Here is a 13663-nt window from a genome sequence, read left to right as displayed (position 1 = left end):
CTATCTCGGACATATGCCACTGCACTACGCTCCACTGCTACAGTGGGAGTGCAGATGGACCTTTCCATGCCTCCATCTGAGTCTTTTTCACGCCGTGTGAGAGGTCTTCTGCCCTCCATGGTTAATAGAGTTGATAGGTCTATGTTGACTCCAATCTCTGTCCCCACTATTCCTTCCAGTGACTGCCTGGGTCAACCTCCTCGGGCACCAGCCTCTGATGTTCATGCGGGTCCTTCTTTGGCCCCTAAAAGCAGGACAATCATTCGATCACGTCCTCAGTCATTGGATTCTCACACTGATGACAGAGATCTGCCCACTCGATCAAGGGCAGGATCTATGGAGGTCGATCGACCCCCCCCTCTAGTAAAGGAAAATTGCGTGGTCGTAAACTAAAGGGTTTCCCACCCTGTTCTCCTAAACATTCATAACAATGGCCACTTTGATACAGTGGAACTGTCGAGGTTTCATTCTAATCTCGATGACATTGAGGCCTTGATTGACTCTTATCATCCTATGTGTCTATCCTTGCAGGAAACATTCCTGAAACCTGCTGATACAGTCACCTTTCGGCAGTTTTCTCTGTACCGGAATGACAGGTTGTGTGATGGGCGGGTGCATGGAGGGGTGGCACTGCACAGGAACTTGGAGTCCCTCAGGGCTGTGTCTTGAGTGTCGCACTTTTAAATGTTAAGATTAATGCTATCATTTATAATCTTTCTCCGACTGTTGCAAATAGGCTTTATGTTGATGACTTCCACATCTCGTGTCAGTCGTCGAACATGAGGTTTATTGAGTGGCAGCTTCAGACTGCCCTCAATCGGTTGTTGACATGGACCACTGCAAACGGTTTTAAATTTTCTTTTTCCAAAACCGTTTGCATGCATTTTTGCCTCTCTTCCACCTCTTGGGATGCGGATCGATGTTCTATGCTCAGGATCTATCGTGCACTGATTCGATCCAAATTGGACTATTGGTCTGTGGATCTGCCAGGTCCTCAGCCTTGAAGATGCTGGACCCCATTCACCATCTGGGGCTTTTTGCACTTCTCCAGTCTAGAGTTTATACACTGAGTCCCATGAACCTCCTCTTCACCTTCTTCGTTTGCAACTTTCTTTACAATATGCTGCCAAGCTTCGATCCTTACCATGGCATCCCACCTGGGATTCCGTCTTTTTCCCACGATGTGCCATGCTCTTTTGGAACAGATGGTCTGCTATTCCTTCCTTTGGCCTTCGTATCCAGGCCCAACTGGCTGAATTAGGTCTGGCATTGGATAACATTGCTGTAAAAGAATTTCTACCGGGAATTAACAAACAAGCAGATATGTAAAAATATCAAATGTAAACAGTCACTATAACAATATGTTCCAAACAAAAATATTTCATGTGTTTCGAATGAAATGATTTGATATGTAATAATACCTATTATACTGTGTTATACAAGAACATGCTAATAAGAATCTTACATCTAATTCTGATGTGTAATGACTATTAATTTAAATACAAATTACAGTTAATCAACTTAATCTAGTTCATATCAAAACAGTTGTTGCTTAAGCAACTGATTTCATAAACAGTCTCTCAATCAGTACTGTCTGCCATAACCTGGTTGACCAGATGAGCCATTAGATACAACAGAGATAACAAATTATTACATTTTTCGTTATTTGTACTCATAAGTTCCTATAATTACATGTTTACACACCAAATGTTTAAGAGCAATTAAGACACGTCACAACAATAGTCCATTTACTGTCATGATTCATTACATAATTTTAACTAACACAGAGACAAAATTCCTCCTAATTTAAGATTTCAAATAAATGAATTAAACTTGTTGGGTGGTTGTTTGTTTGGTGCTTTATGCCGCAAAGCAACGAGGCTATCTGCGCTAAACAACCAGTAAAAACGGTATAAGTAAATTAAAGTAAAATGTAAAATTACAGCAAGTTAAAACCAATATATGTCGATAAAAGATTTATATATATAATTAAAAATTAAAAATACAATCTAATCGGACAGTGTCACCATTACCAATGACACTGTCCAACATCAGGGGTAAACCCTTAGATGCAACGACGGCATGACAGTAAAATGTGGCCTATTGTGATTTGAGTGTCACAATGGCTACACATCGATGGGTCAATACCTGATAAAAGAAAACGATGAGTCAAAAAACTGTGACCGATGCGTAGTCTTGCCAGGACTACTTCCTCCTTCCGATCCTTAAGGAAGCAAGAAGGCCAAAGACCAACAGAAGGTTTGATCTGGAAAAGCTTGTTATGACATTGCTCACCCCAAGTCGACTGCCAACTGGCACGAAGCCGCGCCTTCAAGACAGGACCATATTCCATGTACAGGACAGGCACGGCCATGATGGCATCAGAGACGGGCTTAGCTGTGGTGTCAGCGAGCTCGTTCCAGTGAATACCGACGTGGCCAGGGATCCAGAAAAACTAGATGGAAACAGAAGATAGAGAAAAGTGGGCCAATCGGTGTTGAATATTGACGAGAACAGTGTGAGAACTAATGTTAAGCGATTCCAGGGCCAGTAGAGAGCTAAGAGAATCAGTGTAAATAGTACAATTACTGTACTGCATAGCTTCTACATGATCCAGGGCAAGAGAAATAGCATACAACTCGGAAGTGAACACAGAAACTGTAGAGGGAATCCTGCAAGCAACTACTGAGCCACAGCACACCATGGCAGAACCTACAGAGTCACTCGATTTCGAACCACCTGTGTAAATAGGAAGAGAAGAATGGTTTGAAAGATGTTCAGCAAAAAGAAGATGGTAATCCAATCGGGAGTATCCACCTTCCTCAGATGACTCAAGGAAAGGTCACAGGAAGGGATGGTAATAAGCCAATGGTGGAATGGGCTGATCATTGGGGCACGTGACGCTGCTGGTGCATTGGAGCTGGTGGCGAGTGCAAATAGTTTCTCAAATGATCACGAATTTTTGGGGGAGTCTTAGTGCATTCAAGAAGCCTTCTTCTTTAGTATATAAGCCTGGTAGAGAAGCCAGCGAGTGATATATAGATAATTAAAGAAGTGAAGAGTAGTTACAATAATATAAAATGTGTGTTTTGTACTCGTTGAAAGCGAGCAAAGTCATCGAGATTGCGAGTCCCTGTGATTTATGGTATGTATTAAACGTAGTGACTGTGGAATTACTGTGTACTAAAGTTTGTATCAAGGAAGAATAAACTGGTTTAATCAAGAAATGACTCGTATCACCGAAGTTCCTCTGCCTGACGTAATCAACAACAAGCCAGGATCTGAAATGAATAGTCTGTAGCACCCTGACATAGTGAACAACAGGCTAGGGTCTGATGATAAATAGCCTGTAGCACCTGATATAGTCAACTACAAGCCAGGTTCTGATGATAAACTGTCTGTAGCACCTGACGTGTTCAACAACAAGCCAGGATCTGATAATAAGTAGTCTGTAGCACCTGACGTAATCAACAAGCCAGGATCTGATAATGAATAATCTGTCGCACCTGATGTAGTCAACAACAAGCCAAGATCTGAAAATGAATAGTCTGTAGCACCTGATGTAGTCAACAACAGGCCAGGATCTGATGATGAATAGTCTGTAGCACCTGATGTAGTCAACAACAAGCCAGGATCTGATGATGAATAGTCTGTAACACCTGACATAGTCAACAACAAGCCAGGATCTGATAATGAATAGTCTGTAGTGCCTGATGTAGTCAACAAAAAGCCAGGATCTGATGATGAATAGTCTGTAGCACCTGACATAGTCAACAACAAGCCAGGATCTGATAATGAATAGTCTGTAGTGCCTGATGTAGTCAACAACAAGCCAGGATCTGATGATGAATAGTCTGTAGCACCTGACATAGTCAACAACAAGCCAGGATCTGATAATGAGAAATGGAACCTGAGCAACAACCACCACATGCAGGAAAAGCATTTGAACAGATCATATCCACTTCAAGATGACAAAATTACAAATATGTGTAAATAATCTTTAATTTTGTTCTGTTTTTGAGTTTTAGATACCTGACTAGCCAACATAATATGTATATTTTATTATGGTTTAATTTTAATTTTGTTTATTTCAATTTTTTTAGTGATTTTGAATTTACTGTATTTTAATTTTAAGATTTCATTTATTTAACTAGTTGCTGGAGTTTATGTGTTAACTCTTAAATTACCTTGTATGTGTGTTATGCTGTCTTGCACATCATCAAGAGATTGTTACTACAAATTATGACCTGATAATTAGTTTACTATTAATGGTATGTTGACTATTTTTTGAGTTTACTCAGTATATGTACATGAAATGTGGCAATCAGATATGTTACAAACATACCACGATATATCAGTGAAATAATGATGTCAGTTTGACTCGGACCAAGTTGGAGTGCTAGATGAAGTCCATGTGAAGAATAGAAATACGTTTGTCCATTGTACAGTTTGTGTACTGTATTTACATACCACAAACAGAAGCAAAGTAACTTTACAATCATATTATTATGACAGCGGAATTTCAACAACAGACCAGGATCTGATGATGAATAGTCTGTAGCACCTGACGTAGTCAACAACAGGCCAGGGTCTGATGATGAATAGTCTGTAGCACCCGACATAGTCAACAACAGGCCAGAGTCTGATGATGAATAGTCTGTAGCACAATAGTCTGTAGCACCTGACGTAGTCAACAACAGACCAGGATCTGATTATCAATAGTCTGTAGCACCTGATGTAGTCAACAACAGGCCAGGATCTGATGATGAATAGTCTGTAGCACCTGACGTGGATAATCAGATCCTGGTCTGTTGTTGACTATATCAGGTGCTACAGACTGTTCATCATCAGACCCTAGCCTGTTGTTCACTATGTCAGGTGCTACAGATTATTCATTATCAGATCCTGGCCTGTTGTTGATTACATCAGGTGCTACAGACTATTCATCATCAGATCCTGATCTGTTGTTGATTACGTCAGGTGCTACAGACTATTGATCATCAGATCCTGGTGTGTTGTTGACTATGTCAGGTGCTACAGACTATTCGTCATCAGAATCTAGCTTGTAGTTGACTACGACAGGTGCTACAGACTACTCATCAATATAATCTTGCTTGTAGTTGACTATATCATGTGCTACAGATTATTCATTATCAGATCCTGGCCTGTTGTTGATTACGTCAGGTGCTACAGACTATTCATCATCAGATCCTTGCCTGTTGTTGATTACGTCAAGTGCTACAGACTATTCATCATCAGATCCTGATCTGTTGTTGATTACGTCAGGTGCTACAGACTATTGATCATCAGATCCGGATCTGTTGTTGATTACGTCAGGTGCTACAGACTATTCATCAACAGAATCTTGCTTGTAGGTTGACTATATCATGTGCTACAGACTATTCATCATCAGATCCTAGCCTGTTGTTGAGAACATCAGGTGCTACAGACTATTCATCATCAGACCCTGGCCAGTTGTGGACTATGTGAGGTGCTACAGACTATTCATTATCAGACCCTGGCCTGTTGTTGACTACATCAGGTGCTACAGACTATTAGCAATTGAAAAGGCAAACATCTGAATAATTCATCATCCACAATGATACTTCCATGTCAGTAGCAGTTTAGGCTAATATTTTTAAGTTTGATTGGAGGTGTACTGTAATCCTGTCATGAATGCAATACACCCTCAGGCAGTTCACATGACTTATGGATTGAAAACAAGTCAGTTCATGTCTAAAGTTCAGCTAGCAGTGTAATATAAATATAATGATCACTCAGGCCATCACCTAACCCGTTCTAGGAAAAGATTATCTGGATTTTAGTGTAGTGCACGTGCTACACTTTAGGTCACTTGCGGAAAATCCAATTATCACTATAATGTTGGCACATCTTTATTCCATGAATGATCCACATTGTTTTGTATGGAATAATCCACATATGACTACCTTGAACAAACCTCTGACTATACTGGCTCTTGGCAGTGGTCAATGGCCAGCAGAAACAGCTATGAACACAAGTCTTCCACCATTCTCTGCTTGTCATTGAGACAGAACTCGGGTCTGATGGGGAATTGTAGGAGGTAGAACTACAACAAAACATCTGATACTTGTAATCAAAATTAGGTCAACTACTTCAAATAAAGTATACTTACCTCTGAAATACTAAAAGCTTTTCTTGTTGAGTTTTCTCATGCTATCAACAACCAGGTAACTTCAAATTATTAAAGCTGGTTGATTAGTGGAATTTGTTAATCAGTTAATTGATAGGCTCCTTAATATATTTTTTCATTAATTCATTCATTCTAGGCTGTGTCCACCCACTGCAAGACGTAGCCCTCCGCCAAAGATATCCAAGTATTTCTATCTGCTGCTTTCCTTGCCATATGATGCCATCTTCTGTGTGGTCTACCTCTTGATCTCTTCCCTCTGTGATTCTTTTCATCCATCTGTTGTCTTTGAATCGAGCGATGTGTCCGGGCTATTTCCATTTTGATTCTGCAAGATACTTAGAGATGTCTCTTACCCTGGTATTTCTTCTGATATCTGAGCACATAGTTTTATCCTGGAGCTTAGTCTTTAGCATCTTTTTTCCGTTGCTCTTTGAGTTGTCTGCAATCTTGAGTTAAACTGTTTAGTGAGTGTCCAAGTTTGACATCCATATGTTAAGGTTGATAAAAACACATTGTTCGAATACTTTTCTTTTAAGGGTTATTGGTAGTTTTTCATCTTGAAAGATCTCTTGGTACTTCCCAAAGCAGCTCCAGCTAGCTCTCATTCTCATTCTTATTTTCTTTTTTGTTGTATTTTTTAATTATCATTAACCTATTACATTCAACTAATTGATTTTTTAATCATCAAAGCAAAAACATGTAGTTGTGCTGGTCGTTATCAAAGTAAGAAACAAAAACAAAGCTTGTAATGCTAACAGTCAAGTTTTGAGAAACAGAGGGCAGAGCATAGATAGCCCATTATGTTGCTTTATGCTCAATAACGCACAAACACAATGGTAAATTTTCAATAACTTTGATTATTGGAATGATAAAAAATAGTAGTCATATGAAACTTAAGTTTAATTACTTGAGAATCGTGACACTAATAGGTTAAGCTGAACAAACATGAATTAATTACAAATAATAATAAAATCATTATTTCAGTATTTATCTAGTGGATAGTTGGAATAGTTGAAAACAGTAATAATAAAAAACTAATTTTAATTAGTTGATTATTTTTGTGACATTTATCAATTTAAGTGATTATTTTACATGACACTAATCAATGTAACTGTTGCTCATAGGTAATTGATTATGTTGTCCATCTCTAGCCTCGATACAATGCATAGTATACAAACTTAACCATAATTCTTCACTCTTCTTTCTTCCACAAGACTTATTGTAAATGCATCAGGAGAACATACATAAGCCCTGTTTTTCTGTCATAAGTCAGATTTTCTTATTGACAGTTGTACTGTTAGCATAACTCACTGTGAAATTATATTTACATCATATTGCTGTCTCTTCAGCTTCAGAATTCATTATGTCTCTGGTTGTGATTCTTTATGCCAGGTGGAATCCCTAGCTAAAAAGTTATTCTCTGTTACATACTTTTCTCATTTAGCATTTGGGTGGCCCCACATCTGTTTAGTGCATGGCAACCTGCATATCTTTATGACCCCCATCACACCTACCAACAAATCCAGGGTGTCTAAGGTTGTGAAATTATTTAAAAACAGAAGAAAAAATCCAGTTTCTTTGTGAAATACAACACTCATGTCTGGATTTGTCCAGTTGGGACTCCCACATATATCTCTGTGTTTTCACCCTACTTGAGAGGGTGGTGCCATCTGGTAGCTGATAATGCTTTGGTGGCTACATTTCTTACTTCTAGATGCATGTCCTTATTTAGCATTCAAGATATCAGAGATGAAATGCCAGTTCTTCATGTGATGCCTCATAGCTCCAACCAGGATAGGGATCTTTGTTTTTACTTTCTTTCTTAGCTATAATTGGTGTTCCCATTGTTAGAATTGTCAAACCCTCGAGTGTCCACTAATTAGGCTGTTTTTATGACATGTCTAGATTTTCTAGAGTAGGATGAGGAGTACTTTAGCTTTAGGAGCATTCCCAGCCTTTAGTTACTACAAGTCCCATCCTCTACAGATATAGGGCAACACTTTGAGCTCTGACCCTTTTTCTGTTACTCCACCACCTGTGTTCACACCTGAGAAATGTGCATAGCTCTATAGGTGCTATTTTTAGGCCTAAATTTAAATTATGTTTATTTGCTGTTTGCAGTCAACCTGCCAGAAAACTAAGAGTTGAAAAATCTTTTGAGGTGCTGAAAAAGAAACTATGATTATTTTCTTTGCTTTACAGAAATATGTAGTTCAAGAAGGCTTGAGGATGAAATGAAAAGAGATGGAAATGAAGCATCCCAAAACCCAAGTTCAGTGGAGTAATAAATATTGTAACTCTGAATTTACTAAGTTTATGTTCATGAAAGTTTGCAGGCTTTTAGTATATAAATGAAAAATCAAAGATTTTATGAAATGCTTGCAGTAGAACTGATTGTGCATTTCAGGAACTATGCATAGGCCAAAAACTGAAAGGTGATTTTCAGGCTGTGATAAAATCCTTTTGTTAATCTTATAGTTGCATAACTTTTAGAAATAAATAACAATAAGTATATAAAGAAATATGTAATAATGAATTTGAAAATATACATAAGAATAAGTGAATAGACCTTGCCAAGTACATCTGATGTTGTCATATTTGGCAAGGCCTGATCACCATTCATACACTTGACTTCTACCTATATCCTGTCACCTGTTGACACTATCTCTGTCACATTTAATCCCTATTGTCTTGTAATAATATATAAACGTTGGATTGCTTGGTACTGGTCATACCTGAAGAAGACAGACTAATGCTCTGTAGAAACATGTAGTATGTTTGTTATGTTTATTAATTGTTGTTTGTCTATCTATTATTATATGACAATTATGTGCTTCTTTACACAAGTTTTAATCCTCACACTATTTGTATTTATATGTTTTACAGTTTCTTTTTATTGGAAATGGAGGTCTTGTATGTGGAGTGCAAAGAGAAGACTTGATGACCATTTTTAATGAATTTGGCCCAATAGAAGACATAGTAATGTTACCAGAAAAACCCTATTCCTTTGTTGTGTTTCAAGATGTTCAGAATGCTGAAGCAGCTATGCTGGCCAGTATACGTGGTGTTTTTCTACAGGAGTTGAATCATTCCTTTCATCTTTCATATGTCGATAAAGGTATAAAAATGATGCACTAGTGGTTGTTTATCTTAGTTACATCTGGTCTTGTATAAAGAAATCAGTGCCTGTTTTATAATTAAAAAATATAATTGTCTATCATGTAAACATATGAGGAATCTATGATAGAGAAATTAGCAACATTTCAAACATAACATTCTACTGTGTGTAGTTATTCTGATCTTAAGATGTTATTTTAGGCCTTTCTAGACAGAATTGAATACATTAAACATTATGTAAACATAATTAAACATTGAATACATTAAACATTATGTAAACATAATTAAACATTGAATGCATTAAACATTATGTAAACATTGAATACGTTAAACATTATGTAAACATAATTAAACATTATGTACCCATTGAATACGTTAAACTAAATGAAAAAAGTTTCATTTTTAGGTATTTATTCTTAAAACATCCGTCAATCTTGTGTAACAACAAATTCTGGGAAATGCATTTTCAGGTTTAACCTTATAACTGCATATGACAGGAAAGACAAAAAATACTGAACAATGCAACATCTGTTATATATAAGTAGGTTTTAATGTTTGGTGACAGCTTGATTGTGTAGTGAAAGAAACTATTACAACATTTTGACAAGCTTATGTCATCATCAGGCACAAAGAGTTTATACAGACACAGGAATAAATATATACAATATGGAACAATGAGGTCACATGACCAGAGATTGTTTAACATCTTGGTAATGGTACCCTGGGGTGTTGGTTAGAGTTTTGTTCAATTAAAATAGCATACTGTATTTTGCATTTGTTGATGTTTATTTCTTTGTATAAAATGTCAATGTTTTGTATAGATGTACTATGTTTTTCTTGAATTGCATTGGTGGTAAGCATAGGAAGGTGAATCTGGTTTCCAGTTTTCTTCTGGATAGTTATTGCACAATGTTTTATAAATGACATTATATGATATATATATATATTGTATATATGATATATTATATTATATGATTCTATGTAATTGTTATTTGGTAATGACTAGCTTTGGGCCGGGTTTTTGAGTCAACAGTCAAGTTCTCTCCAAGTGTTGATTATTTTTTAACTGATGTTAGGGATAAATGGTAAACTGCAGTGTAATGTTGTGTTGTTGTTTGGTATATCAGTGTCACTTTTCTTTGTGAGTTTGAGGGTATTTTTTCTGGTGGTTGTGTAGAAATTTTTTGACAACAGTTGGTATGAATGAAGGAATGCTTTATAAGGTCGATTTCTTCATCTATTTGTTAATTGAACAAAGTTTTGAAGCTGTGTTTATAAGGTTTTTCTAGTGAATAGATTTTTTGTTTGATTCATGGATGGAATTCCAGGGGGATGTAGAAGCTTGTGTGAGTGATTTAGTTGGTGAATTTTGGTTTTGAGCTATGTTGTGTTGGGTCTAACTATGTTGAGGTTAAGAAAAAAGAGCTGTTTGTTATTTCATGATCAATGGTGAGTGTAATGTTGGTGTGAACAGAGTTTATGTGTTCAAAAAACGTGTGTATGTGTTTGGTATAAGTGAAACCAGCAAAAGAGTCATTGATAGACCTGTACCAGTATAGGGGAGAATAAAGCGTGGATTGTATGGCTTGTGTTTCGATCTGGCACATAAATATGTTGGTGAGAGCAGGTGAAACAGGGTTACCTGTGCTTAAAGGTTTTGTTGCTGTTAATTCTAAGAGGGAAACAAAACATTTTCTGAGGGTGTGAATTAAAGGATTGGGGTAATTACAGTAGAAGTCAAGTACAATATTACATGCTTACTTAATGGGAATTTTGGTGAAAAATGACACAAGGTCAAAGCTAGCCATCAAGGCTTTAGTTGGTTAAATGTGTTTCTAAAATTAAAGACATCTTTAAAACAGGAGCCTACAGATGTTATGTAAGGTGTGAGTGCCCGTGCTATGCATTTACGAAGATTATAGTTAAACGAGTCATAAGTGGATACTATAGGTTGCATGTCCTGTTTGTGTGGTTTGGGAATGGCATAGAGTTGTGGTGTGTGTGTGTGAGTCAGTTTTCCTTAGATAAATATAAAAATCTTCAGTAATCAAGTTGTCTTTCTTCATTTGTAACAGGGTATTGTTTAGTTGTTTTTCATGTTTGTTTCTTTGGGATGGGTTTAAATCTCATATTATCTGATAAGTCTGATAGTTAGGGCACTTGCAATCTGCAGGTTGTTGGTTCAAATCCCCATCACTGAATATGCTCCCCTTTCAGCCATGGGGGCATTATAATATGATGGTCAGTGCCACTATTCATTGGTAAAAGAGTTGGCAGTAAGTGGTGTTGGCTAGCTGCCTTCCCTCTAGACTATCACTGCTAAATTAGGGTGCAGATAGCCCTTGAGTAATATTCAAAACAAACCAAACCAGCTTAAATTGACTTTCAATTATGTATGAAGTTTGGAAAGCTTTGGATTATTAAACCTTCCACAATTTTTCTTTTGACATAATTTCCAGTTTTCTATGTTAATTTGGCTGATTTCCAGTTGATTTTATGATCAAGATTCGTCATGTATGTAAGAATGTTGTGGATTTACAACAGAGGAGATTTTTTTTTATGGACGGACTTCTTTTAATTAACGGTTCAAGGTTGAAATTATCATTACATATAGTGGTGAAATCTGAATGAGTTATTGGATGTACAATTTCACATTATAAGTAGAATGTTTATTTAAAAATTTAAATGTTCTTTATTTTACATATTTTCCCCCATTGATACTGTTTCTAGATGCTCATTATTATTGTTGGTTAATTTTACTGCTGTTCTTCACATGATTAGAACATTCTTTTGATTGCATATTTTCTGTTGTGCCTTGATTTGCCCTCTAAGCATTGCTAAAAAAATTTTCGCTAATAGTGTACCAGTCTATTATCCATTTCGAGACAGGTGAAAAGCCGTGTCATCTCATTTGTTGACTTGCATTCAAAATTTTATTGAACTACTATTTCATGAATTTATATCAATAAGTTTGGTATCAAACTGTAGATTATAATTCAAATTTTAATATTACATATTACTCAATTTCTTAATCTAAAAGCAAATATTAAAAAACACAGATAAACATTGCTTTTTGTGTGATACGTGGTATGTTGAATGCAGCACTGGTTCAAATTAGATGTTTGTGTATGTCAAATACTAATTCTATAGTTTCATACAAATTAAAAATTCAAATTACAGATATTGACAAGCTAGAATATAAAATAAGAGCCTCTTATCTTTTCAACTTGCTAAGATATTACTCATTTAATATATAAAACACAGTGACACCCTGCCCACCTCTTTCCATTTTTGGAAACCCTCCCTTATATACTCTTCTATATATGACATGAGTAACCAATTGGAAGCTCAGAATGTTCCCCTAGTGGCTCTCTCAGCAATTTTAATATTCTTGGCACCATTTCTATTTTTGGAACTAATATTTCAATGAGGTAGGGTGCGTCTTTAGTCTGCTCAAACTTCATATTTTTTTAGACTAAAATATATCTTTGTTACTAAGCTTGATAAATTTTAGTTTAAAATTTATGGTATTAATATAGTAATTTATGATTTTTTAGTTATTCAAATGTATATATAAAACCTAAAAAAATATATTTTGTTTCATATCCTCCATGTGCAAATTTTTTAAAGGCTTAGCAACCTATGTTAAGCAGCAACCAAGTACAAAGTTTGTAACTGAAAGAGATAATTGTTTGCTTTAATTATTGTTCTATGTTTTAAGAAAAATAAGTTTAAGAACTTATTTCAAAATCGCAATAATCTGTATACATATAAAATGTATAATAATTGAAATTGGACTGTATTTTACAAAGTACTAGTTAACTAAAACATAGCCAAGACAAGTTATTTTGTACAGACCAAAGGTCAGTTTTATATTATTTGATACAGTAACATGAGTGCAAATGGGCTGCATCATTGTAACTTCTGTATTGTCAGACAGGCACGGGTGAAAGGTCAATATAAATATATATAAATGTATAATGTTATGAGTTTTAAGCTATTTAATCTAAACATTAATGTTTTCGTTTTATAATTTATGTTCATTTTAGAATGAAAGAGGCAAAATTTATATTTATTTCCTAATTTTTTATGGTGGTTGTGAGATTGGTCAAATCTACCAAATCCGTACAGTGATTAATTACTGAAAATAACAGATAAAATATAGAGTTTCTTCTTAAGAAACATTTGATAACTATCTAGACATTATAAAGATTTTGCATGTGAAATTAGAAAATTTTCTGATGCATAAAAGTATTTTTAATTCTTAAAACAAAAATTACTTTGCCTGATAGATAGGTAGCATACGAAAAGAAAAAAAACAATGAGAAAAATATTGCTATACAAATCTTAAGACTTATAAAAAAAATTGATCTT

At 35.8% G+C, this 13663-nt stretch overlaps 1 protein-coding gene across 7 annotated transcripts in view; it reads left to right on the top strand.

Moving 5' to 3' along the window:
- The window catches only part of LOC106464992 (alkylated DNA repair protein alkB homolog 8-like), a 53706-nt gene that overhangs the window by 4974 nt on the left and 35069 nt on the right, over positions 1-13663 (top strand). For 6 of the 7 annotated variants that reach the window (XM_013925182.2, XM_022392816.1, XM_022392812.1 and 3 more), the window contains exon 3: positions 9059-9290. In XM_013925182.2, coding sequence (XP_013780636.1) covers positions 9059-9290 — 232 coding nt within the window. Of the gene's footprint in view, positions 1-8374; positions 8444-9058; positions 9291-13663 lie in introns of all 7 variants that reach the window. The other variant, XM_022392818.1, reaches the window with a different exon arrangement.

This window comes from Limulus polyphemus, unplaced genomic scaffold (genome assembly GCF_000517525.1).
Source record: "Limulus polyphemus unplaced genomic scaffold, Limulus_polyphemus-2.1.2 Scaffold1804, whole genome shotgun sequence".
In the NCBI taxonomy this organism is placed as follows: Eukaryota; Metazoa; Arthropoda; class Merostomata; order Xiphosura; family Limulidae; genus Limulus; species Limulus polyphemus.
Note: the sequence above shows the minus strand (reverse complement) of the source record. Positions and strands in the feature narration are given on the sequence as shown.